The sequence below is a fragment of the Salvelinus alpinus genome, chromosome 37, assembly GCF_045679555.1.
Source record: "Salvelinus alpinus chromosome 37, SLU_Salpinus.1, whole genome shotgun sequence".
In the NCBI taxonomy this organism is placed as follows: Eukaryota; Metazoa; Chordata; class Actinopteri; order Salmoniformes; family Salmonidae; genus Salvelinus; species Salvelinus alpinus.
Genome location: NC_092122.1, coordinates 14,870,232 through 14,895,109, shown reverse-complemented (window position 1 = coordinate 14,895,109; position 24,878 = coordinate 14,870,232). Strand labels below are relative to the sequence as shown.

The 24,878-nt window shown below is 37.6% G+C and overlaps 1 protein-coding gene across 16 annotated transcripts in view; it reads left to right on the top strand.

The window, feature by feature from the left end:
• LOC139565738 (liprin-alpha-2-like) overlaps positions 1–24,878 on the top strand; it is a 298,291-nt gene that overhangs the window by 257,189 nt on the left and 16,224 nt on the right. For all 16 annotated transcript variants that reach the window (XR_011672963.1, XR_011672964.1, XR_011672961.1 and 13 more), the window contains 4 exons: positions 14,272–14,301; positions 17,393–17,520; positions 17,769–17,953; positions 23,527–23,611. Coding sequence is in view for 5 of the 16 variants with exons in the window: in XM_071386250.1 (XP_071242351.1) it covers positions 14,272–14,301; positions 17,393–17,520; positions 17,769–17,953; positions 23,527–23,611 (428 nt within the window). In the remaining 11 variants the exon portion in view is untranslated. The remainder of the gene's footprint in view (positions 1–14,271; positions 14,302–17,392; positions 17,521–17,768; positions 17,954–23,526; positions 23,612–24,878) is intronic.

Sequence of the window (24,878 nt, the reverse complement as noted above, 5' to 3'; positions counted from 1 at the left end):
CAATAAAAGTACTGTCTACGTTAGGTCAATAGAAGTACTGTCTACGTTAGGTCAATAAAAGTACTGTCTACATTAGGTCAATAAAAGTACTGTCTACATTAGGTCAATAAAAGTACTGTCTACATTAGGTCAATAAAAGTACTGTCTACATTAGGTCAATAAAAGTACTGTCTACATTAGGTCAATAAAAGTACTGTCTACATTAGGTCAATAAAAGTACTGTCTACATTAGGTCAATAAAAGTACTGTCTACATTAGGTCAATAAAAGTACTGTCTACGTTAGGTCAATAAAAGTACTGTCTACATTAGGTCAATAAAAGTACTGTCTACATTAGGTCAATAAAAGTACTGTCTACGTTAGGTCAATAAAAGTACTGTCTACATTAGGTCAATAAAAGTACTGTCTGTTAGGTCAATAAAAGTACTGTCTACATTAGGTCAATAAAAGTACTGTCTACATTAGGTCAATAAAAGTACTGTCAGTTAGGTCAATAAAAGTACTGTCTACGTTAGGTCAATAAAAGTACTGTCTACATTAGGTCAATAAAAGTACTGTCTACATTAGGTCAATAAAAGTACTGTCAGTTAGGTCAATAAAAGTACTGTCTACATTAGGTCAATAAAAGTACTGTCTACATTAGGTCAATAAAAGTACTGTCTACATTAGGTCAATAAAAGTACTGTCTACATTAGGTCAATAAAAGTACTGTCAGTTAGGTCAATAAAAGTACTGTCTACATTAGGTCAATAAAAGTACTGTCTACATTAGGTCAATAAAAGTACTGTCAGTTAGGTCAATAAAAGTACTGTCTACATTAGGTCAATAAAAGTACTGTCTACATTAGGTCAATAAAAGTACTGTCTACGTTAGGTCAATAAAAGTACTGTCTACATTAGGTCAATAAAAGTACTGTCTACATTAGGTCAATAAAAGTACTGTCTACATTAGGTCAATAAAAGTACTGTCTACATTAGGTCAATAAAAGTACTGTCAGTTAGGTCAATAAAAGTACTGTCTACATTAGGTCAATAAAAGTACTGTCTACATTAGGTCAATAAAAGTACTGTCAGTTAGGTCAATAAAAGTACTGTCTACATTAGGTCAATAAAAGTACTGTCTACATTAGGTCAATAAAAGTACTGTCTGTTAGGTCAATAAAAGTACTGTCTACATTAGGTCAATAAAAGTACTGTCTACGTTAGGTCAATAAAAGTACTGTCAGTTAGGTCAATAAAAGTACTGTCAGTTAGGTCAATAAAAGTACTGTCTACGTTAGGTCAATAAAAGTACTGTCTACATTAGGTCAATAAAAGTACTGTCTGTTAGGTCAATAAAAGTACTGTCTACGTTAGGTCAATAAAAGTACTGTCTACATTAGGTCAATAAAAGTACTGTCTACATTAGGTCAATAAAAGTACTGTCAGTTAGGTCAATAAAAGTACTGTCTACGTTAGGTCAATAAAAGTACTGTCTACATTAGGTCAATAAAAGTACTGTCTACGTTAGGTCAATAAAAGTACTGTCTACATTAGGTCAATAAAAGTACTGTCTGTTAGGTCAATAAAAGTACTGTCTACATTAGGTCAATAAAAGTACTGTCTACATTAGGTCAATAAAAGTACTGTCAGTTAGGTCAATAAAAGTACTGTCTACGTTAGGTCAATAAAAGTACTGTCTGTTAGGTCAATAAAAGTACTGTCTACATTAGGTCAATAAAAGTACTGTCTACATTAGGTCAATAAAAGTACTGTCTACATTAGGTCAATAAAAGTACTGTCTACGTTAGGTCAATAAAAGTACTGTCTACGTTAGGTCAATAAAAGTACTGTCAGTTAGGTCAATAAAAGTACTGTCTGTTAGGTCAATAAAAGTACTGTCTACATTAGGTCAATAAAAGTACTGTCTACATTAGGTCAATAAAAGTACTGTCAGTTAGGTCAATAAAAGTACTGTCTACATTAGGTCAATAAAAGTACTGTCTACATTAGGTCAATAAAAGTACTGTCTACGTTAGGTCAATAAAAGTACTGTCTACATTAGGTCAATAAAAGTACTGTCTACATTAGGTCAATAAAAGTACTGTCTACATTAGGTCAATAAAAGTACTGTCTACATTAGGTCAATAAAAGTACTGTCAGTTAGGTCAATAAAAGTACTGTCTACATTAGGTCAATAAAAGTACTGTCTACATTAGGTCAATAAAAGTACTGTCAGTTAGGTCAATAAAAGTACTGTCTACATTAGGTCAATAAAAGTACTGTCTACATTAGGTCAATAAAAGTACTGTCTGTTAGGTCAATAAAAGTACTGTCTACATTAGGTCAATAAAAGTACTGTCTACGTTAGGTCAATAAAAGTACTGTCAGTTAGGTCAATAAAAGTACTGTCAGTTAGGTCAATAAAAGTACTGTCTACGTTAGGTCAATAAAAGTACTGTCTACATTAGGTCAATAAAAGTACTGTCTGTTAGGTCAATAAAAGTACTGTCTACGTTAGGTCAATAAAAGTACTGTCTACATTAGGTCAATAAAAGTACTGTCTACATTAGGTCAATAAAAGTACTGTCAGTTAGGTCAATAAAAGTACTGTCTACGTTAGGTCAATAAAAGTACTGTCTACATTAGGTCAATAAAAGTACTGTCTACATTAGGTCAATAAAAGTACTGTCAGTTAGGTCAATAAAAGTACTGTCTACATTAGGTCAATAAAAGTACTGTCTACATTAGGTCAATAAAAGTACTGTCTACGTTAGGTCAATAGAAGTACTGTCTACGTTAGGTCAATAGAAGTACTGTCTACGTTAGGTCAATAAAAGTACTGTCTACGTTAGGTCAATAGAAGTACTGTCTACGTTAGGTCAATAAAAGTACTGTCTACATTAGGTCAATAAAAGTACTGTCTACATTAGGTCAATAAAAGTACTGTCTACATTAGGTCAATAAAAGTACTGTCTACATTAGGTCAATAAAAGTACTGTCTACATTAGGTCAATAAAAGTACTGTCTACATTAGGTCAATAAAAGTACTGTCTACATTAGGTCAATAAAAGTACTGTCTACATTAGGTCAATAAAAGTACTGTCTACGTTAGGTCAATAAAAGTACTGTCTACATTAGGTCAATAAAAGTACTGTCTACATTAGGTCAATAAAAGTACTGTCTACGTTAGGTCAATAAAAGTACTGTCTACATTAGGTCAATAAAAGTACTGTCTACGTTAGGTCAATAAAAGTACTGTCTACATTAGGTCAATAAAAGTACTGTCTACATTAGGTCAATAAAAGTACTGTCAGTTAGGTCAATAAAAGTACTGTCTACGTTAGGTCAATAAAAGTACTGTCTACATTAGGTCAATAAAAGTACTGTCTACATTAGGTCAATAAAAGTACTGTCAGTTAGGTCAATAAAAGTACTGTCTACATTAGGTCAATAAAAGTACTGTCTACATTAGGTCAATAAAAGTACTGTCTACATTAGGTCAATAAAAGTACTGTCTACATTAGGTCAATAAAAGTACTGTCAGTTAGGTCAATAAAAGTACTGTCTACATTAGGTCAATAAAAGTACTGTCTACATTAGGTCAATAAAAGTACTGTCAGTTAGGTCAATAAAAGTACTGTCTACATTAGGTCAATAAAAGTACTGTCTACATTAGGTCAATAAAAGTACTGTCTACGTTAGGTCAATAAAAGTACTGTCTACATTAGGTCAATAAAAGTACTGTCTACATTAGGTCAATAAAAGTACTGTCTACATTAGGTCAATAAAAGTACTGTCTACATTAGGTCAATAAAAGTACTGTCAGTTAGGTCAATAAAAGTACTGTCTACATTAGGTCAATAAAAGTACTGTCTACATTAGGTCAATAAAAGTACTGTCAGTTAGGTCAATAAAAGTACTGTCTACATTAGGTCAATAAAAGTACTGTCTACATTAGGTCAATAAAAGTACTGTCTGTTAGGTCAATAAAAGTACTGTCTACATTAGGTCAATAAAAGTACTGTCTACGTTAGGTCAATAAAAGTACTGTCAGTTAGGTCAATAAAAGTACTGTCAGTTAGGTCAATAAAAGTACTGTCTACGTTAGGTCAATAAAAGTACTGTCTACATTAGGTCAATAAAAGTACTGTCTGTTAGGTCAATAAAAGTACTGTCTACGTTAGGTCAATAAAAGTACTGTCTACATTAGGTCAATAAAAGTACTGTCTACATTAGGTCAATAAAAGTACTGTCAGTTAGGTCAATAAAAGTACTGTCTACGTTAGGTCAATAAAAGTACTGTCTACATTAGGTCAATAAAAGTACTGTCTACGTTAGGTCAATAAAAGTACTGTCTACATTAGGTCAATAAAAGTACTGTCTGTTAGGTCAATAAAAGTACTGTCTACATTAGGTCAATAAAAGTACTGTCTACATTAGGTCAATAAAAGTACTGTCAGTTAGGTCAATAAAAGTACTGTCTACGTTAGGTCAATAAAAGTACTGTCTGTTAGGTCAATAAAAGTACTGTCTACATTAGGTCAATAAAAGTACTGTCTACATTAGGTCAATAAAAGTACTGTCTACATTAGGTCAATAAAAGTACTGTCTACGTTAGGTCAATAAAAGTACTGTCTACGTTAGGTCAATAAAAGTACTGTCAGTTAGGTCAATAAAAGTACTGTCTGTTAGGTCAATAAAAGTACTGTCTACATTAGGTCAATAAAAGTACTGTCTACGTTAGGTCAATAAAAGTACTGTCAGTTAGGTCAATAAAAGTACTGTCTACATTAGGTCAATAAAAGTACTGTCTACGTTAGGTCAATAAAAGTACTGTCTACGTTAGGTCAATAGAAGTACTGTCTACGTTAGGTCAATAGAAGTACTGTCTACATTAGGTCAATAAAAGTACTGTCTACGTTAGGTCAATAAAAGTGCTGTCTACATTAGGTCAATAAAAGTACTGTCTACATTAGGTCAATAAAAGTACTGTCTACATTAGGTCAATAAAAGTACTGTCTACATTAGGTCAATAAAAGTACTGTCTACATTAGGTCAATAAAAGTGCTGTCTACGTTAGGTCAATAAAAGTACTGTCTACATTAGGTCAATAAAAGTACTGTCTACATTAGGTCAATAAAAGTACTGTCTACGTTAGGTCAATAAAAGTACTGTCAGTTAGGTCAATAAAAGTACTGTCTACATTAGGTCAATAAAAGTACTGTCTACATTAGGTCAATAAAAGTACTGTCTACATTAGGTCAATAAAAGTACTGTCTACGTTAGGTCAATAAAAGTACTGTCTACATTAGGTCAATAAAAGTACTGTCTACATTAGGTCAATAAAAGTACTGTCTACGTTAGGTCAATAAAAGTACTGTCTACATTAGGTCAATAAAAGTACTGTCTACATTAGGTCAATAAAAGTACTGTCTACATTAGGTCAATAAAAGTACTGTCTACATTAGGTCAATAAAAGTACTGTCTACGTTAGGTCAATAAAAGTACTGTCAGTTAGGTCAATAAAAGTACTGTCTACATTAGGTCAATAAAAGTACTGTCTACATTAGGTCAATAAAAGTACTGTCTACATTAGGTCAATAAAAGTACTGTCTACGTTAGGTCAATAAAAGTACTGTCTACATTAGGTCAATAAAAGTACTGTCTACATTAGGTCAATAAAAGTACTGTCTACGTTAGGTCAATAAAAGTACTGTCTACATTAGGTCAATAAAAGTACTGTCTACATTAGGTCAATAAAAGTACTGTCTACATTAGGTCAATAAAAGTGCTGTCTACGTTAGGTCAATAAAAGTACTGTCAGTTAGGTCAATAAAAGTACTGTCTACATTAGGTCAATAAAAGTACTGTCTACGTTAGGTCAATAAAAGTACTGTCTACATTAGGTCAATAAAAGTACTGTCTACATTAGGTCAATAAAAGTACTGTCTACGTTAGGTCAATAAAAGTACTGTCTACATTAGGTCAATAAAAGTACTGTCTACATTAGGTCAATAAAAGTACTGTCTACATTAGGTCAATAAAAGTACTGTCTACGTTAGGTCAATAAAAGTACTGTCTACATTAGGTCAATAAAAGTACTGTCTACATTAGGTCAATAAAGGTACTGTCTACGTTAGTTCAATAAAAGTACTGTCTACGTTAGGTCAATAAAAGTACTGTCTACATTAGGTCAATAAAAGTACTGTCTACATTAGGTCAATAAAAGTACTGTCTACATTAGGTCAATAAAAGTACTGTCTACATTAGGTCAATAAAAGTGCTGTCTACGTTAGGTCAATAAAAGTACTGTCTACATTAGGTCAATAAAAGTACTGTCTACATTAGGTCAATAAAAGTACTGTCTACGTTAGGTCAATAAAAGTACTGTCAGTTAGGTCAATAAAAGTACTGTCTACATTAGGTCAATAAAAGTACTGTCTACATTAGGTCAATAAAAGTACTGTCTACATTAGGTCAATAAAAGTACTGTCTACGTTAGGTCAATAAAAGTACTGTCTACATTAGGTCAATAAAAGTACTGTCTACATTAGGTCAATAAAAGTACTGTCTACGTTAGGTCAATAAAAGTACTGTCTACATTAGGTCAATAAAAGTACTGTCTACATTAGGTCAATAAAAGTACTGTCTACATTAGGTCAATAAAAGTACTGTCTACATTAGGTCAATAAAAGTACTGTCTACGTTAGGTCAATAAAAGTACTGTCAGTTAGGTCAATAAAAGTACTGTCTACATTAGGTCAATAAAAGTACTGTCTACATTAGGTCAATAAAAGTACTGTCTACGTTAGGTCAATAAAAGTACTGTCTACATTAGGTCAATAAAAGTACTGTCTACATTAGGTCAATAAAAGTACTGTCTACGTTAGGTCAATAAAAGTACTGTCTACATTAGGTCAATAAAAGTACTGTCTACATTAGGTCAATAAAAGTACTGTCTACATTAGGTCAATAAAAGTGCTGTCTACGTTAGGTCAATAAAAGTACTGTCTACGTTAGGTCAATAAAAGTACTGTCTACATTAGGTCAATAAAAGTACTGTCTACATTAGGTCAATAAAAGTACTGTCTACATTAGGTCAATAAAAGTACTGTCTACGTTAGGTCAATAAAAGTACTGTCTACGTTAGGTCAATAAAAGTACTGTCTACATTAGGTCAATAAAAGTACTGTCTACATTAGGTCAATAAAAGTACTGTCTACATTAGGTCAATAAAAGTACTGTCTACATTAGGTCAATAAAAGTACTGTCTACATTAGGTCAATAAAAGTACTGTCTACATTAGGTCAATAAAAGTACTGTCTACGTTAGGTCAATAAAAGTACTGTCTACATTAGGTCAATAAAAGTACTGTCTACATTAGGTCAATAAAAGTACTGTCTACGTTAGGTCAATAAAAGTACTGTCTACGTTAGGTCAATAAAAGTACTGTCTACATTAGGTCAATAAAAGTACTGTCTACATTAGGTCAATAAAAGTACTGTCTACATTAGGTCAATAAAAGTACTGTCTACGTTAGGTCAATAAAAGTACTGTCTACATTAGGTCAATAAAAGTACTGTCTACATTAGGTCAATAAAAGTACTGTCTACGTTAGGTCAATAAAAGTACTGTCTACATTAGGTCAATAAAAGTACTGTCTACGTTAGGTCAATAAAAGTACTGTCTACATTAGGTCAATAAAAGTACTGTCTACATTAGGTCAATAAAAGTACTGTCTGTTAGGTCAATAAAAGTACTGTCTGTTAGGTCAATAAAAGTACTGTCTACATTAGGTCAATAAAAGTACTGTCTACATTAGGTCAATAAAAGTACTGTCTACGTTAGGTCAATAAAAGTACTGTCTACATTAGGTCAATAAAAGTGCTGTCTACATTAGGTCAATAAAAGTACTGTCTGTTAGGTCAATAAAAGTACTGTCTGTTAGGTCAATAAAAGTACTGTCTACATTAGGTCAATAAAAGTACTGTCTACGTTAGGTCAATAAAAGTACTGTCTACATTAGGTCAATAAAAGTACTGTCTACGTTAGGTCAATAGAAGTACTGTCTACGTTAGGTCAATAAAAGTACTGTCAGTTAGGTCAATAAAAGTACTGTCTGTTAGGTCAATAAAAGTACTGTCTACATTAGGTCAATAAAAGTACTGTCTACGTTAGGTCAATAGAAGTACTGTCTACATTAGGTCAATAAAAGTACTGTCTACATTAGGTCAATAAAAGTACTGTCTACATTAGGTCAATAAAAGTACTGTCTACGTTAGGTCAATAAAAGTACTGTCTACGTTAGGTCAATAAAAGTACTGTCAGTTAGGTCAATAAAAGTACTGTCTGTTAGGTCAATAAAAGTACTGTCAGTTAGGTCAATAAAAGTACTGTCAGTTAGGTCAATAAAAGTACTGTCTACATTAGGTCAATAAAAGTACTGTCTACATTAGGTCAATAAAAGTACTGTCAGTTAGGTCAATAAAAGTACTGTCTACATTAGGTCAATAAAAGTACTGTCTACATTAGGTCAATAAAAGTACTGTCTGTTAGGTCAATAAAAGTACTGTCTACATTAGGTCAATAAAAGTACTGTCTACGTTAGGTCAATAAAAGTACTGTCAGTTAGGTCAATAAAAGTACTGTCAGTTAGGTCAATAAAAGTACTGTCTACGTTAGGTCAATAAAAGTACTGTCTACATTAGGTCAATAAAAGTACTGTCTGTTAGGTCAATAAAAGTACTGTCTACGTTAGGTCAATAAAAGTACTGTCTACATTAGGTCAATAAAAGTACTGTCTACATTAGGTCAATAAAAGTACTGTCAGTTAGGTCAATAAAAGTACTGTCTACGTTAGGTCAATAAAAGTACTGTCTACATTAGGTCAATAAAAGTACTGTCTACGTTAGGTCAATAAAAGTACTGTCTACATTAGGTCAATAAAAGTACTGTCTGTTAGGTCAATAAAAGTACTGTCTACATTAGGTCAATAAAAGTACTGTCTACATTAGGTCAATAAAAGTACTGTCAGTTAGGTCAATAAAAGTACTGTCTACGTTAGGTCAATAAAAGTACTGTCTGTTAGGTCAATAAAAGTACTGTCTACATTAGGTCAATAAAAGTACTGTCTACATTAGGTCAATAAAAGTACTGTCTACATTAGGTCAATAAAAGTACTGTCTACGTTAGGTCAATAAAAGTACTGTCTACGTTAGGTCAATAAAAGTACTGTCAGTTAGGTCAATAAAAGTACTGTCTGTTAGGTCAATAAAAGTACTGTCTACATTAGGTCAATAAAAGTACTGTCTACGTTAGGTCAATAAAAGTACTGTCAGTTAGGTCAATAAAAGTACTGTCTACATTAGGTCAATAAAAGTACTGTCTACGTTAGGTCAATAAAAGTACTGTCTACGTTAGGTCAATAGAAGTACTGTCTACGTTAGGTCAATAGAAGTACTGTCTACATTAGGTCAATAAAAGTACTGTCTACGTTAGGTCAATAAAAGTGCTGTCTACATTAGGTCAATAAAAGTACTGTCTACATTAGGTCAATAAAAGTACTGTCTACATTAGGTCAATAAAAGTACTGTCTACATTAGGTCAATAAAAGTACTGTCTACATTAGGTCAATAAAAGTGCTGTCTACGTTAGGTCAATAAAAGTACTGTCTACATTAGGTCAATAAAAGTACTGTCTACATTAGGTCAATAAAAGTACTGTCTACGTTAGGTCAATAAAAGTACTGTCAGTTAGGTCAATAAAAGTACTGTCTACATTAGGTCAATAAAAGTACTGTCTACATTAGGTCAATAAAAGTACTGTCTACATTAGGTCAATAAAAGTACTGTCTACGTTAGGTCAATAAAAGTACTGTCTACATTAGGTCAATAAAAGTACTGTCTACATTAGGTCAATAAAAGTACTGTCTACGTTAGGTCAATAAAAGTACTGTCTACATTAGGTCAATAAAAGTACTGTCTACATTAGGTCAATAAAAGTACTGTCTACATTAGGTCAATAAAAGTACTGTCTACATTAGGTCAATAAAAGTACTGTCTACGTTAGGTCAATAAAAGTACTGTCAGTTAGGTCAATAAAAGTACTGTCTACATTAGGTCAATAAAAGTACTGTCTACATTAGGTCAATAAAAGTACTGTCTACATTAGGTCAATAAAAGTACTGTCTACGTTAGGTCAATAAAAGTACTGTCTACATTAGGTCAATAAAAGTACTGTCTACATTAGGTCAATAAAAGTACTGTCTACGTTAGGTCAATAAAAGTACTGTCTACATTAGGTCAATAAAAGTACTGTCTACATTAGGTCAATAAAAGTACTGTCTACATTAGGTCAATAAAAGTGCTGTCTACGTTAGGTCAATAAAAGTACTGTCAGTTAGGTCAATAAAAGTACTGTCTACATTAGGTCAATAAAAGTACTGTCTACGTTAGGTCAATAAAAGTACTGTCTACATTAGGTCAATAAAAGTACTGTCTACATTAGGTCAATAAAAGTACTGTCTACGTTAGGTCAATAAAAGTACTGTCTACATTAGGTCAATAAAAGTACTGTCTACATTAGGTCAATAAAAGTACTGTCTACATTAGGTCAATAAAAGTACTGTCTACGTTAGGTCAATAAAAGTACTGTCTACATTAGGTCAATAAAAGTACTGTCTACATTAGGTCAATAAAGGTACTGTCTACGTTAGTTCAATAAAAGTACTGTCTACGTTAGGTCAATAAAAGTACTGTCTACATTAGGTCAATAAAAGTACTGTCTACATTAGGTCAATAAAAGTACTGTCTACATTAGGTCAATAAAAGTACTGTCTACATTAGGTCAATAAAAGTGCTGTCTACGTTAGGTCAATAAAAGTACTGTCTACATTAGGTCAATAAAAGTACTGTCTACATTAGGTCAATAAAAGTACTGTCTACGTTAGGTCAATAAAAGTACTGTCAGTTAGGTCAATAAAAGTACTGTCTACATTAGGTCAATAAAAGTACTGTCTACATTAGGTCAATAAAAGTACTGTCTACATTAGGTCAATAAAAGTACTGTCTACGTTAGGTCAATAAAAGTACTGTCTACATTAGGTCAATAAAAGTACTGTCTACATTAGGTCAATAAAAGTACTGTCTACGTTAGGTCAATAAAAGTACTGTCTACATTAGGTCAATAAAAGTACTGTCTACATTAGGTCAATAAAAGTACTGTCTACATTAGGTCAATAAAAGTACTGTCTACATTAGGTCAATAAAAGTACTGTCTACGTTAGGTCAATAAAAGTACTGTCAGTTAGGTCAATAAAAGTACTGTCTACATTAGGTCAATAAAAGTACTGTCTACATTAGGTCAATAAAAGTACTGTCTACGTTAGGTCAATAAAAGTACTGTCTACATTAGGTCAATAAAAGTACTGTCTACATTAGGTCAATAAAAGTACTGTCTACGTTAGGTCAATAAAAGTACTGTCTACATTAGGTCAATAAAAGTACTGTCTACATTAGGTCAATAAAAGTACTGTCTACATTAGGTCAATAAAAGTGCTGTCTACGTTAGGTCAATAAAAGTACTGTCTACGTTAGGTCAATAAAAGTACTGTCTACATTAGGTCAATAAAAGTACTGTCTACATTAGGTCAATAAAAGTACTGTCTACATTAGGTCAATAAAAGTACTGTCTACGTTAGGTCAATAAAAGTACTGTCTACATTAGGTCAATAAAAGTACTGTCTACATTAGGTCAATAAAAGTACTGTCTACGTTAGGTCAATAAAAGTACTGTCTACGTTAGGTCAATAAAAGTACTGTCTACATTAGGTCAATAAAAGTACTGTCTACATTAGGTCAATAAAAGTACTGTCTACATTAGGTCAATAAAAGTACTGTCTACATTAGGTCAATAAAAGTACTGTCTACATTAGGTCAATAAAAGTACTGTCTACATTAGGTCAATAAAAGTACTGTCTACGTTAGGTCAATAAAAGTACTGTCTACATTAGGTCAATAAAAGTACTGTCTACATTAGGTCAATAAAAGTACTGTCTACGTTAGGTCAATAAAAGTACTGTCTACGTTAGGTCAATAAAAGTACTGTCTACATTAGGTCAATAAAAGTACTGTCTACATTAGGTCAATAAAAGTACTGTCTACATTAGGTCAATAAAAGTACTGTCTACGTTAGGTCAATAAAAGTACTGTCTACATTAGGTCAATAAAAGTACTGTCTACATTAGGTCAATAAAAGTACTGTCTACGTTAGGTCAATAAAAGTACTGTCTACATTAGGTCAATAAAAGTACTGTCTACGTTAGGTCAATAAAAGTACTGTCTACATTAGGTCAATAAAAGTACTGTCTACATTAGGTCAATAAAAGTACTGTCTGTTAGGTCAATAAAAGTACTGTCTGTTAGGTCAATAAAAGTACTGTCTACATTAGGTCAATAAAAGTACTGTCTACATTAGGTCAATAAAAGTACTGTCTACGTTAGGTCAATAAAAGTACTGTCTACATTAGGTCAATAAAAGTGCTGTCTACATTAGGTCAATAAAAGTACTGTCTGTTAGGTCAATAAAAGTACTGTCTGTTAGGTCAATAAAAGTACTGTCTACATTAGGTCAATAAAAGTACTGTCTACGTTAGGTCAATAAAAGTACTGTCTACATTAGGTCAATAAAAGTACTGTCTACGTTAGGTCAATAGAAGTACTGTCTACGTTAGGTCAATAAAAGTACTGTCAGTTAGGTCAATAAAAGTACTGTCTGTTAGGTCAATAAAAGTACTGTCTACATTAGGTCAATAAAAGTACTGTCTACGTTAGGTCAATAGAAGTACTGTCTACATTAGGTCAATAAAAGTACTGTCTACATTAGGTCAATAAAAGTACTGTCTACATTAGGTCAATAAAAGTACTGTCTACGTTAGGTCAATAAAAGTACTGTCTACGTTAGGTCAATAAAAGTACTGTCAGTTAGGTCAATAAAAGTACTGTCTGTTAGGTCAATAAAAGTACTGTCAGTTAGGTCAATAAAAGTACTGTCAGTTAGGTCAATAAAAGTACTGTCTGTTAGGTCAATAAAAGTACTGTCTGTTAGGTCAATAAAAATACTGTCTGTTAGGTCAGTAAAAGTACTGTCTGTTAGGTCAATAAAAGTACTGTCTACATTAGGTCAATAAAAGTACTGTCTGTTAGGTCAATAAAAATACTGTCTACATTAGGTCAATAAAAGTACTGTCTGTTAGGTCAATAAAAGTGCTGTCTACATTAGGTCAATAAAAGTACTGTCTGTTAGGTCAATAAAAGTGCTGTCTACATTAGGTCAATAAAAGTACTGTCTGTTAGGTCAATAAATGTATAATAATAATAATAATGTCAAAACAGAAAATGTGTGTCAGTCTGTCTCTTGTGAAAGAATAGCCTTGTCCTATACTGTAGTATATTCTTCTTTATGGCAACAAACAATAGAAGAGTCACACATACAGCATGGGACAAGACAAGGAGCACTTCAGAGTACATAAACATATCCATCTACAAATATCCCATATTTCATTAGCCTGTAAATTTAGTACAAGCATTCCAAGTCAGAATGCATGGATTGGTCAGAAGGTTCGATCTGATCTTCATCTTAGTCACAGCAGTGAACAAACACGGTCTGCTTAAACTAATAACACACTAATTATTGTTTTTTGTCTGTCTGTCTGTCTGTCTGTCTGTCTGTCTGTCTGTCTGTCTGTCTGTCTGTCTGTCTGTCTGTCTGTCTGTCTGTCTGTCTGTCTGTCTGTCTGTCTGTCTGTCACACACACACACTCAGCACACTGACCCAGGGTTGTAGTGCTCCAGATGTCCCCATCACAGGGAGTCTGTCTCTTTTTTCTATCCTCCACTGGGCTAAAAATATTCAAATCCCCACAATCCATCCAGCCATCCAGCCATCCAGCCATCCAGCCAGCCAGCCAGCCAGCCAGCCAGCCAGCCAGTCAAACGGTCTCAGAGAGTGAATGTTGCCAATACCCAGGGGCTTTTAAAGAATGAGCCTTTGATTTTATTGACCTCTCAAATGAATAGTGGCAAAGCAGGTTATCTTGTCAACAAATCACTGTAATTGATTGTGTGGTGTAATGTGTAATTGACAGGTTATGTGCCCACCTGATGGTATATCGGCTAGCCATGTCTATAACTATACATGAGGTGTTTCTGTATGGGGGAGGACATTTTAGTTTAATCTTACTGATTTACTGTAAACTGCTGTTTTCCTTTTCTTTCCTGTCCTCCACCCTGCAGCCCAGTGATCTGAGGAAACACAGGAGAAAGGTACAGTACTAATGATATGTTCATTTTATTACATTAGACATTTCAAATGCATAGTACCTCTGTCTTCCTGTAGATGACTGTCATGGTCTGGTGTATCCTTGCCATTATTGTACTCTGAAGACCTATAAGCAAACAATGTTGTAGAGATTGATGTGTGAGGTGTGACTATCAAATCAAATTTTATTTGTCACATACACATGGTTAGCAGATGTTAATGCGAGTGTAGCGAAATGCTTGTGCTTCTAGTTCCGACAATGCAGTAATAACCAACAAGTAATCTAACCTAACAATTCCACAACTACTACCTTATACACACAAGTGTAAATGGATAAAGAATATGTACATAAAGATATATGAATGAGTGATGGTACAGAACGGCATAGGCAAGATGCAGTAGATGGTATAGAGTACAGTCTATACATATACATATGAGATGAGTAATGTAGGGTATGTAAACATAAAGTGGCATAGTTTAAAGTGGCTAGTGATACATGTATTACATAAAGATGGCAAGATGCAGTAGATGATATAGAGTACAGTATATACATATACATATGAGATGAGTAATGTAGGGTATGTAAACATTATATTAAGTGGCATTGTTTAAAGTGGCTAGTGATACATTTTTACATAATTTCCATCAATTCCCATTATTAAAGTGGCTGGAGTTGAGTCAGTATGTTGGCAGCGGCCACTAAATGTTAGTGGTGGCTGTTGAACAGTCTGATGGCCTTGAGATAGAAGCTGTTTTTCAGTTTCTCGGTCCCTGCTTTGATGCACCTGTACTGACCTCGCCTTCTGGATGATAGCGGGGTGAACAGGCAGTGGCTTGGGTGGTTGTTGTCCTTGATGATCTTTATGGCCTTCCTGTGACATCGGGTGGTGTAGGTGTCCTTGAGGGCAGGTAGTTTGCCCCCGGTGATGCGTTGTGCAGACCTCACTGTCCTCTGGAGAGCCTTACGGTTGTGGGCGGAGCAGTTGCCATACCAGGCAGTGATACAGCCCGACAGGATGCTCTCGATTGTGCATCTGTAGAAGTTTGTGAGCGCTTTTGGTGACAAGCCGAATTTCTTCAGCCTCCTGAGGTTGAAGAGGCGCTGCTGCGCCTTCTTCACAACACTGTCTGTGTGGGTGGACCAATTCATTTTGTCCGTGATGTGTACACCGAGGAACTTAAAACTTTCCACCTTCTCCACTACTGTCCCGTCGATGTGGATAGGGGGGTGCTCCCTCTGCTGTTTCCTGAAGTCCACAATCATCTCCTTTGTTTTGTTGACGTTGAGTGTGAGGTTATTTTCCTGACACCACACTCCGAGGGCCCTCACCTCCTCCCTGTAGGCCGTCTCGTCGTTGTTGGTAATCAAGCCTACCACTGTAGTGTCGTCCGCAAACTTGATGATTGAGTTGGAGGCATGCATGGCCACGCAGTCGTGGGTGAACAGGGAGTACAGGAGAGGGCTCAGAACGCACCCTTGTGGGGCCCCAGTGTTGAGGATCAGCGGGGTGGAGATGTTGTTACCTACCCTCACCACCTGGGGGCGGCCCGTCAGGAAGTCCAGGACCCAGTTGCACAGGGCGGGGTCGAGACCCAGGGTCTCGAGTTTGATGACGAGTTTGGAGGGTACTATGGTGTTAAATGCTGAGCTGTAGTCGATGAACAGCATTCTCACATAGGTAATTCCTCTTGTCCAGATGGGTTAGGGCAGTGTGCAGTGTGGTTGCGATTGCGTCGTCTGTGGACCTATTGGGTCGGTAAGCAAATTGGAATGGGTCTAGGGTGTCAGGTAGGGTGGAGGTGATATGGTCCTTGACTAGTCTCTCAAAGCACTTCATGATGACGGAAGTGAGTGCTACGGGGCGGTAGTCATTTAGCTCAGTTACCTTAGCTTTCTTGGGAACAGGAACAATGGTGGCCCTCTTGAAGCATGTGGGAACAGCAGACTGGGATAAGGATTGATTGAATATGTCCTTAAACACACCAGCCAGCTGGTCTGCGCATGCTCTGAGGACGCGGCTGGGAATGCCGTCTGGGCCTGCAGCCTTGCGAGGGTTAACACGTTTAAATGTTTTACTCACCTCGGCTGCAGTGAAGGAGAGCCCGCAGGTTTTGCTAGCGGGCCATGTCAGTGGCACTGTATTGTCCTCAAAGCGAGCAAAAAAGTTATTTAGTCTGTCTGGGAGCAAGACATCCTGGTCCGCGACGGGGCTGGTTTTCTTTTTGTAATCCGTGATTGACTGTAGACCCTGCCACTTACCTCTTGTGTCTGAGCTGTTGAATTGCGACTCTACTTTGTCTCTATACTGGCACTTAGCTTGTTTGATTGCCTTGCGGAGGGAATAGCTACACTGTTTGTATTCGGTCATGTTTCCGGTCACCTTGCCCTGGTTAAAAGCAGTGGTTCGCGCTTTCAGTTTCACGCGAATGCTGCCATCAATCCACGGTTTCTGGTTTGGGAATGTTTTAATCGTTGCTGTGGGTACGACATCGTCAATGCACTTTCTAATGAACTCGCTCACCGAATCAGCGTATTCGTCAATGTTGTTGTTGGACGCAATGCGGAACATATCCCAATCCACGTGATCGAAGCAGTCTTGAAGCGCGGAATCAGATTGGTCGGACCAGCGTTGAACAGACCTGAGCGCGGGAGCTTGCTGTTTTAGTTTCTGTTTGTAGGCTGGAAGCAACAGTGTTGTAGAGATTGATGTGTGAGGTGTTACTATAGTGTAATAACAGTGTTGTAGAGATTGATGTGTGAGGTGTTACTATAGTGTAATAACAGTGTTGTAGAGATTGATACGTGAGGTGTTACTATAGTGTAATAAATGTTGTAGAGATTGATATGTGAGGTGTTACTATAGTGTAATAACAGTGTTGTAGAGATTGATATGTGAGGTGTTACTATAGTGTAATAACAGTGTTGTAGAGATTGATGTGTGAGGTGTTACTATAGTGTAATAACAGTATTGTAGAGATTGATATGTGAGGTGTTACTATAGTGTAATAACAGTGTTGTAGAGATTGATGTGTGAGGTGTTACTATACTAGTTTAATAAGAGCTACTAACAGGTCTCTTCACCTCTCCACGGTCAGATTGCGGCCACAGACGATGACGGCCAGGACAAGGCTACCATCAAGTGTGAGACGTCCCCTCCCCCCACGCCCCGGACCGTACGCATGACCCGCACACTGCCAGCCTCCTCACACAACGAGGCCCGAGGGTATGCTGCACTTATAGCGCTCACACACACACACACACACACACACACACACACACACACACACACACACACACACACACACACACACACACACACACACACACACACACACACACACACACACACACACACACACACACTCCACCTTCTTCATCCTGACGGTAATTTATGAGACAAATTGTCTCTTACCCAAGTTGTATATTTTTCCTTGACTGTGTGTGTGCGTGCATGCATGCGTGTGTTTGCAGCATTGCTGCCAGCCTGGAGGCAGAGGCCAGTGCTCTGAGCAGCGTAGCCAGCAGTCAGGACTCCATCAACAAGCAACCCAAGAAGAAGGGCATCAAGTCCTCCATCGGACGCCTGTTTGGCAAGAAGGAGAAGACCAGACTGGCACAGCTGCATGCCCACAGGGAGGCCATCGGGCAGAGTCAAGGTACTGGTCTACACTCAGCACCTCTCTGATATGAGTTGCTCTTATGTACTGTTTGGTTAATGAGTAGTCATTCATTTACATTGACATTTTAGTCATTTATCAGCTTAGCGGACGTTCTGATTCAGAGTGACTGACAGGAGCACATAGGATGCCTTGCCAGGGGGATAATACTTTCTCAAATCAAATTGTATTTATCACCTGCGCCGAATACAACAGGTGTAGACTTTACAGTGAAATGCTTACGAACATTTCCAAACAAGTAAAATAAATGATGATAAAAAATAGAATAGCGGAATAAAATAAGAAATATATACAGGTAGTACCAGTACCAGATCAATAATGGATCTATATACAGGTAGTACCAGTACCAGATCAATAATGGATCTATATACAGGGAGTACCAGTACCAGATCAATAATGGAGCTATATACAGGGAGTACCAGTACCAGATCAATAATGGAGCTGTATACAGGGAGTACCAGTACCAGATCAATAATGGATCTATATACAGGGAGTACCAGTACCAGATCAATAATGGAGCTATATACAGGGAGTACCAGTACCAGATCAATAATGGATCTATATACTGGTAGTACCAGTACCAGATCAATAATGGATTTATATACAGGGAGTACCAGTACCAGATCAATAATGGAGCTATATACAGGGAGTACCAGTACCAGATCAATAATGGAGCTGTATACAGGGAGTACCAGTACCAGATCAATAATGGATCTATATACAGGGAGTACCAGTACCAGATCAATAATGAAGCTATATACAGGGAGTACCAGTACCAGATCAATAATGGATCTATATACAGGGAGTACCAGTAGCAGATCAATAATGAAGGTATATACAGGGAGTACCAGTACCAGATCAATCATGGCTACCTAATGGCTACCATCATGGTCACCTAATAATCCCCAGGTTACAATTGGCTCATTCATCCCCCTCCTCTCCCCTGTAACTATTCCCCAGGTTGTTGCTGTAAATGAGAACGTGTTCTCAGTCAACTTACCTGGTAAAATAACGGATAAATAAATAAAATAAATAAATAATGGAGCTATATACAGGGAGTACCAGTACCAGATCAATAATGGAGCTATGTACAGGGAGTACCAGTACCAGATCAATAATGGAGCTATATACAGGGAGTACCAGTACCAGATCAATAATGGATCTAAACTCAGCAAAAAAAGAAACGTCCGTTTTTCAGGACCCTGTCTTTCAAAGATAATTCGTAAAAATCCAACTAACTTCACAGATCTTCATTGTAAAGGGTTTAAACACTGTTTCCCATGCTTGTTCAATAAACCATAAACAATTCATGAACATGCACCTGTGGAACGTCATTAAGACACTAACAGCTTACAGACGGTAGGCAATTAAGATCACAGTTATGAAAACTTAGGACACTAAAGAGGCCTTTCTACTGACTCTGGAAAAACACCAAAAGAAAAATACCCAGGGTCCCTGCTCATCTGCGTGAATGTGCCTTAGGCATGCTGCAAGGAGGCATGAGGACTGCAGGGCAATAAATTGCAATGTCCGTACTGTGAGACGCCTAAGACAGCGCTACAGGGAGACAAGACGGACAGCTGATTGTCCTCGTAGTGGCAGACCACGTGTAACAACACCTGCACAGGATCGGAACATCTGAACATCACACCTGCGGGACAGGTACAGGATGGCAACAACAACTGCCCGATTTACACCAGGAACGCACAATCCCTCCATCAGTGCTCAGACTGTCCGCAATAGGCTGAGAGAGGCTGGACTGAGGGCTTGTAGGCCTGTTGTAAGGCAGGTCCTCACCAGACATCACCGGCAATAACGTCGCCTATGGGCACAAACCCACCCACATCCTGCCACCAGCCATACTGCTCGTTCTGTGCGTGATTTCCTGCAAGACAGGAATGTCAGTGTTCTGCCATGGCCAGCGAAGAGCCCGGATCTCAATCCCATTGAGCACATCTGGGACCTGTTGGATCGGAGGGTGAGGGCTAGAGCCATTCCCCCCAGAAATGTCTGGGAACTTGCAGGTGCTTTGGTGGAAGAGTGGGGTAACATCTCACAGCAAGAACTGGTAAATCTGGTGCAGTCCATGAGGAGGAGATGCAGTACTGCAGTACTTAATGCAGCTGGTGGCCACACCAGATATTGACTGTTACTTTTGATTTTGACCCCCCCTTTGACCCCCCCTCTAATTTCTGTTAGTCACATGTCTGTGGAACTTACAAATATTTACACATGTTAAGTTTTTTTTAAATAAACGCAGTTGACATTGAGATGGCGTTTCTTTTTTTGTTGAGTTTATATACAGGGAGTACCAGTTCCAGATCAATGTGCAGCGGTACGAGGTATTTGAGGTAGATATGTACATGAAGGCAGCAGGGTAAAGTGACTAGGCATCAGGATAGATAATAAAAATAAGGTATTTGAGGTAGATATGTACATGAAGGCAGCAGGGTAAAGTGACTAGGCATCAGGATAGATAATAATAATAAGGTATTTGAGGTAGATATGTACATGAAGGCAGGGTAAAGTGACTGGGCATCAGGATAGATAATAGTAAGGTATTTGAGGTAGATATGTACATGAAGGCAGGGTAAAGTGACTGGGCATCAGGGTAGATAATAATAAGGTATTTGAGGTAGATATGTACATGAAGGCAGGGTAAAGTCACTAGGCATCAGGATAGATAATAATAGTAAGGTATTTGAGGTAGATATGTACATGAAGGCAGGGTAAGGTGACTAGGCATCAGGATAGATAATAGTAAGGTATTTGAGGTAGATATGTACATGAAGGCAGGGTAAAGTGACTAGGCATCAGGATAGATAATAAGGTATTTGAGGTAGATATGTACATGAAGGCAGGGTAAAGTGACTAGGCATCAGGATAGATAATAATAGTAAGGTATTTGAGGTAGATATGTACATGAAGGCAGGGTAAAGTGACTAGGCATCAGGGTAGATAATAATAAGGTATTTGAGGTAGATATGTACATGAAGGCAGGGTAAAGTGACTAGGCATCAGGGTAGATAATAATAAGGTATTTGAGGTAGATATGTACATGAAGGCAGGGTAAAGTGACTGGGCATCAGGATAGATAAGAATAAGGTATTTGAGGTGGATATGTACATGAAGGCAGGGTAAAGTGACTAGGCATCAGGATAGATAATAATATGAGTAAAATAAAGAACAGAATAGCAGCAGCATTGTGTGTGTGTGCGTGTGTGTGTGTGCGTGCATGTTTGAATGTGTGAGGGATTTGTGTGAGAGTGACAGTGTAGTGTGTCTGAGTGAGTGTGTGTACATATAGTCTAGTGAGTGTGTATATGGTGTGTATATATAGTCTAGTGATTGTGTATATGGTGTGTATATGTAGTGAGTGTGTATATGGTGTGTATATATATAATCTAGTGAGTGTGTATATATATATAGTCTAGTGAGTGTGTATATGGTGTGTATATATAGTCTAGTGAGTGTGTATATGGTGTGTATATATGGTCTAGTGAGTGTGTTTATGGTGTGTATATATAGTCTAGTGAGTGTGTATATGGTGTGTATATATAGTCTAGTGAGTACACACCATATATATATGTAACGGATGTGAAATGGCTAGCTAGTTAGCGGGTATGCGCTACTAGCATTTCAATCAGTTACGTCACTTGCTCTGAGACTTAAGTAGGGTTTCCCCTTGCTCTGCAAGAGCCGCGGCTTTTGTGGAGCGATGGGTAACGACGCTTCGTGGGTGTCAGTTGTTGATGTGTGCAGAGGGTCCCTGGTTCGCGCCCGTGTCGGGGCGAGGGGACGGTACTAAAGTTATACTGTTACATTGATGCTGTTGACCCGGATCACTGGTTGCTGCGGAAAAGGAGGAGGTTGAAAGGGGGGTGAGTGTAACGGATGTGAAATGGCTAGCTAGTTAGCGGGTATGCGCTACTAGCATTTCAATCAGTTACGTCACTTGCTCTGAGACTTAAGTAGGGTTTCCCCTTGCTCTGCAAGGGCCGCGGCTTTTGTGGAGCGATGGGTAACGACGCTTCGTGGGTGTCAGTTGTTGATGTGTGCAGAGGGTCCCTGGTTCGCGCCCGTGTCGGGGCGAGGGGACGTATTAAAGTTATACTGTTACATATACACACTCACTAGACTATATATACACACCATAAACACACTCACTAGACCATATATACACACCATATACACACTCACTAGACTATATATACACACCATAAACACACTCACTAGACCATATATACACACCATATACAGACTCACTAGACTATATATACACACCATATACACACTCACCAGACTATATATATATACACACTCACTAGATTATATATATACACACCATATACACACTCACTAGACTATATATACACACCATATACACACTCACTAGACTATATATATATACACCATATACACACTCACTAGATTATATATATACACACCATATACACACTCACTAGACTATATATACACACCATATACACAATCACTAGACTATATATACACACCATATACACACTCACTAGACCATATATACACACCATATACACACTCACTAGACTATATATATATACACCATATACACACTCACTAGACTATATATACACACCATATACACACTCACTAGACTATATATACACACCATATACACACTCAGTAGACTATATATACACACCATATACACACTCACTAGACTATACAGTGGGGCAAAAAAGTATTTAGTCAGCCACCAATTGTGAAAGTTCTCCCACTTAACAAGATGAGAGAGGCCTGTAATTTTCATCATAGGTACACTTTAACTATGACAGACGAAATGAGGGAAAAGAATCCAGAAAATCACATTGTAGGATTTTTTATGAATTTATTTGCAAATTATGGTGGAAAATAAGTATTTCGTAGGCATGTGTATATGGTGTGTATATTTAGTCTAGTGAGTGTGTATACAGTATGGTGTGTGTATATAGTCTAGTGAGTGTGTATACAGTATGGTGTGTATATATAGTCTAGTGAGTGTACATAGGGTCAGTGCAAGAGGGTTAGTGCAGATAGTTCAGGTACCATTAATTGACTCTTTTTCTTATGGCTTTGGGATAGAAGCTGTCTCAAATGCCCAATTTTTGGGGCCTTCCTCTGACCCTGCCTGATATAGAGATCCTGGATGGCAGGGAGCTCAACCTCAGGGATGTACTGTGCTGGCCAATTGCCATACCAAATGGTGATGCAGTCAGTCAAGATGCTCTCGACGGTGCAGCTGTAGAACTTTTTTAAGGATCTGAGGGCCTTAACCTGCCTGTATTATGTTAGATGATACTTGTCACAGAGGTTATGACTTACCACCTCACCATCCAAACATCACCTCTAATGACTCTGCCATCTGTGTGAAGTAGATTATGTGACTATGAAAAAGCGTAAACTCTCTGTTGAGTACAGATTCAGAGGAGATAAGTGTGGCTCCTTGCTAGTACTGTCTGGATGCTATCTACACGGGATGATTTCTATGAGCCATGCAGGCAGTGCAGTAATGTCCCATTCTCCCTCTCTCACAGGAGTGTCTGATCCAGACCTGGGTCAGGACATGGCTGTGGGGAAGCTGGGGACTCAGGCTGAGAAAGACCGCCGGCTGAAAAAGAAGTAAGCTTTCACAACACCCCCTTCCTGCCCCTCAAACCTGCCACCACAGCATTTCACCCCCAAAAAACGACAACCTTGCGCTCAATAATACTCTATTGCCTCACATCACAGCCAGTGGGAGATAAATCATACCTGTGTCACTAGAAACACTGGGCAATGTACCACACCAGTACTAACACCCCCTGTGTTAATCTACGGTACATGACACTACTGTAGTAAAGTGTTATGATGCACACACCTTTTTATGTGCCAGACAGCAGTGTCTGTCTATAGTAAATCTGAATAGAGATCATTATCCTGTTTCCAACCTTTGACCCCGTACACAGTGGCTGGTGAGGAATATCTGGTTTCATTAGTCCTTTCCCTGTATAGGAGGCAGTTGCCCATGTGGCTGGATAGAAGATACATCTCCAATACTCCCACTCTCCAGCAGAGAGAGGATCAATACAGACCAGGAACCTGAATAGACGTACAATAGAGGGATCCCCCCTAACCAAACACAGTCAGACTATTGATTGGGTTAGAAGTCTATTCATGTCACACATTGTATGCCTACGATTCTTAGTTCATGCTTTTGGTTTGGTTTTCCAGATATAGTCCTCCTTTAAACCCACACATGAACGACAAAACAGGGGGGTTCCCTCATGTGCAAGTTTCCTCTCCTTTCAACTGGGGATGTATGTGTCTACCGTGTCAGTGCCAAATGACAAATGCGTTCTCTATAGGCGAGCTTTGAGTTGTCATGACAAATAACTTTCCCACCCTTACAGATGATCAATAGAAGGTATTATGATGATGACGACTGTGTTCTATTTGGGGTCGATTCTCCAGTTTTCCAGGAAATGGACCGCCTTGCATCTTGATGCTCTCCTCCAGTGCATGCTATTGAACTGCCTGCTGAATTTACATTGACATTTTCAGCCTGGTCAATATCGTGATCGTTCATTGGTTCATTGCTGATGTGTTGTGTATGTGTGATGTGTTGGGTAATGTTTGGCATTTGGCTGGTTTGTTCCTGTGAAGAATGTGAACCAATGCATTGCAGGTGTCTTGCCCCAAGTGCATTATCTTTCGTCTGCCTGCACGCGATGCTGTAGAAAGCTGCATCAACCAAAGAGAAGAAGAAAGTGGCTGTTCTTTTGCTAACCAATACTACTCTTTGACTTGTCATTCTACTGTTCTAATGTCAGTCTTTGGAAAAGCTCTTGTCACCTGTCTACTTGAGAGCCTGTTTCTATTTTGCTGTGTGTGTGTGTGTGGGTGCCTG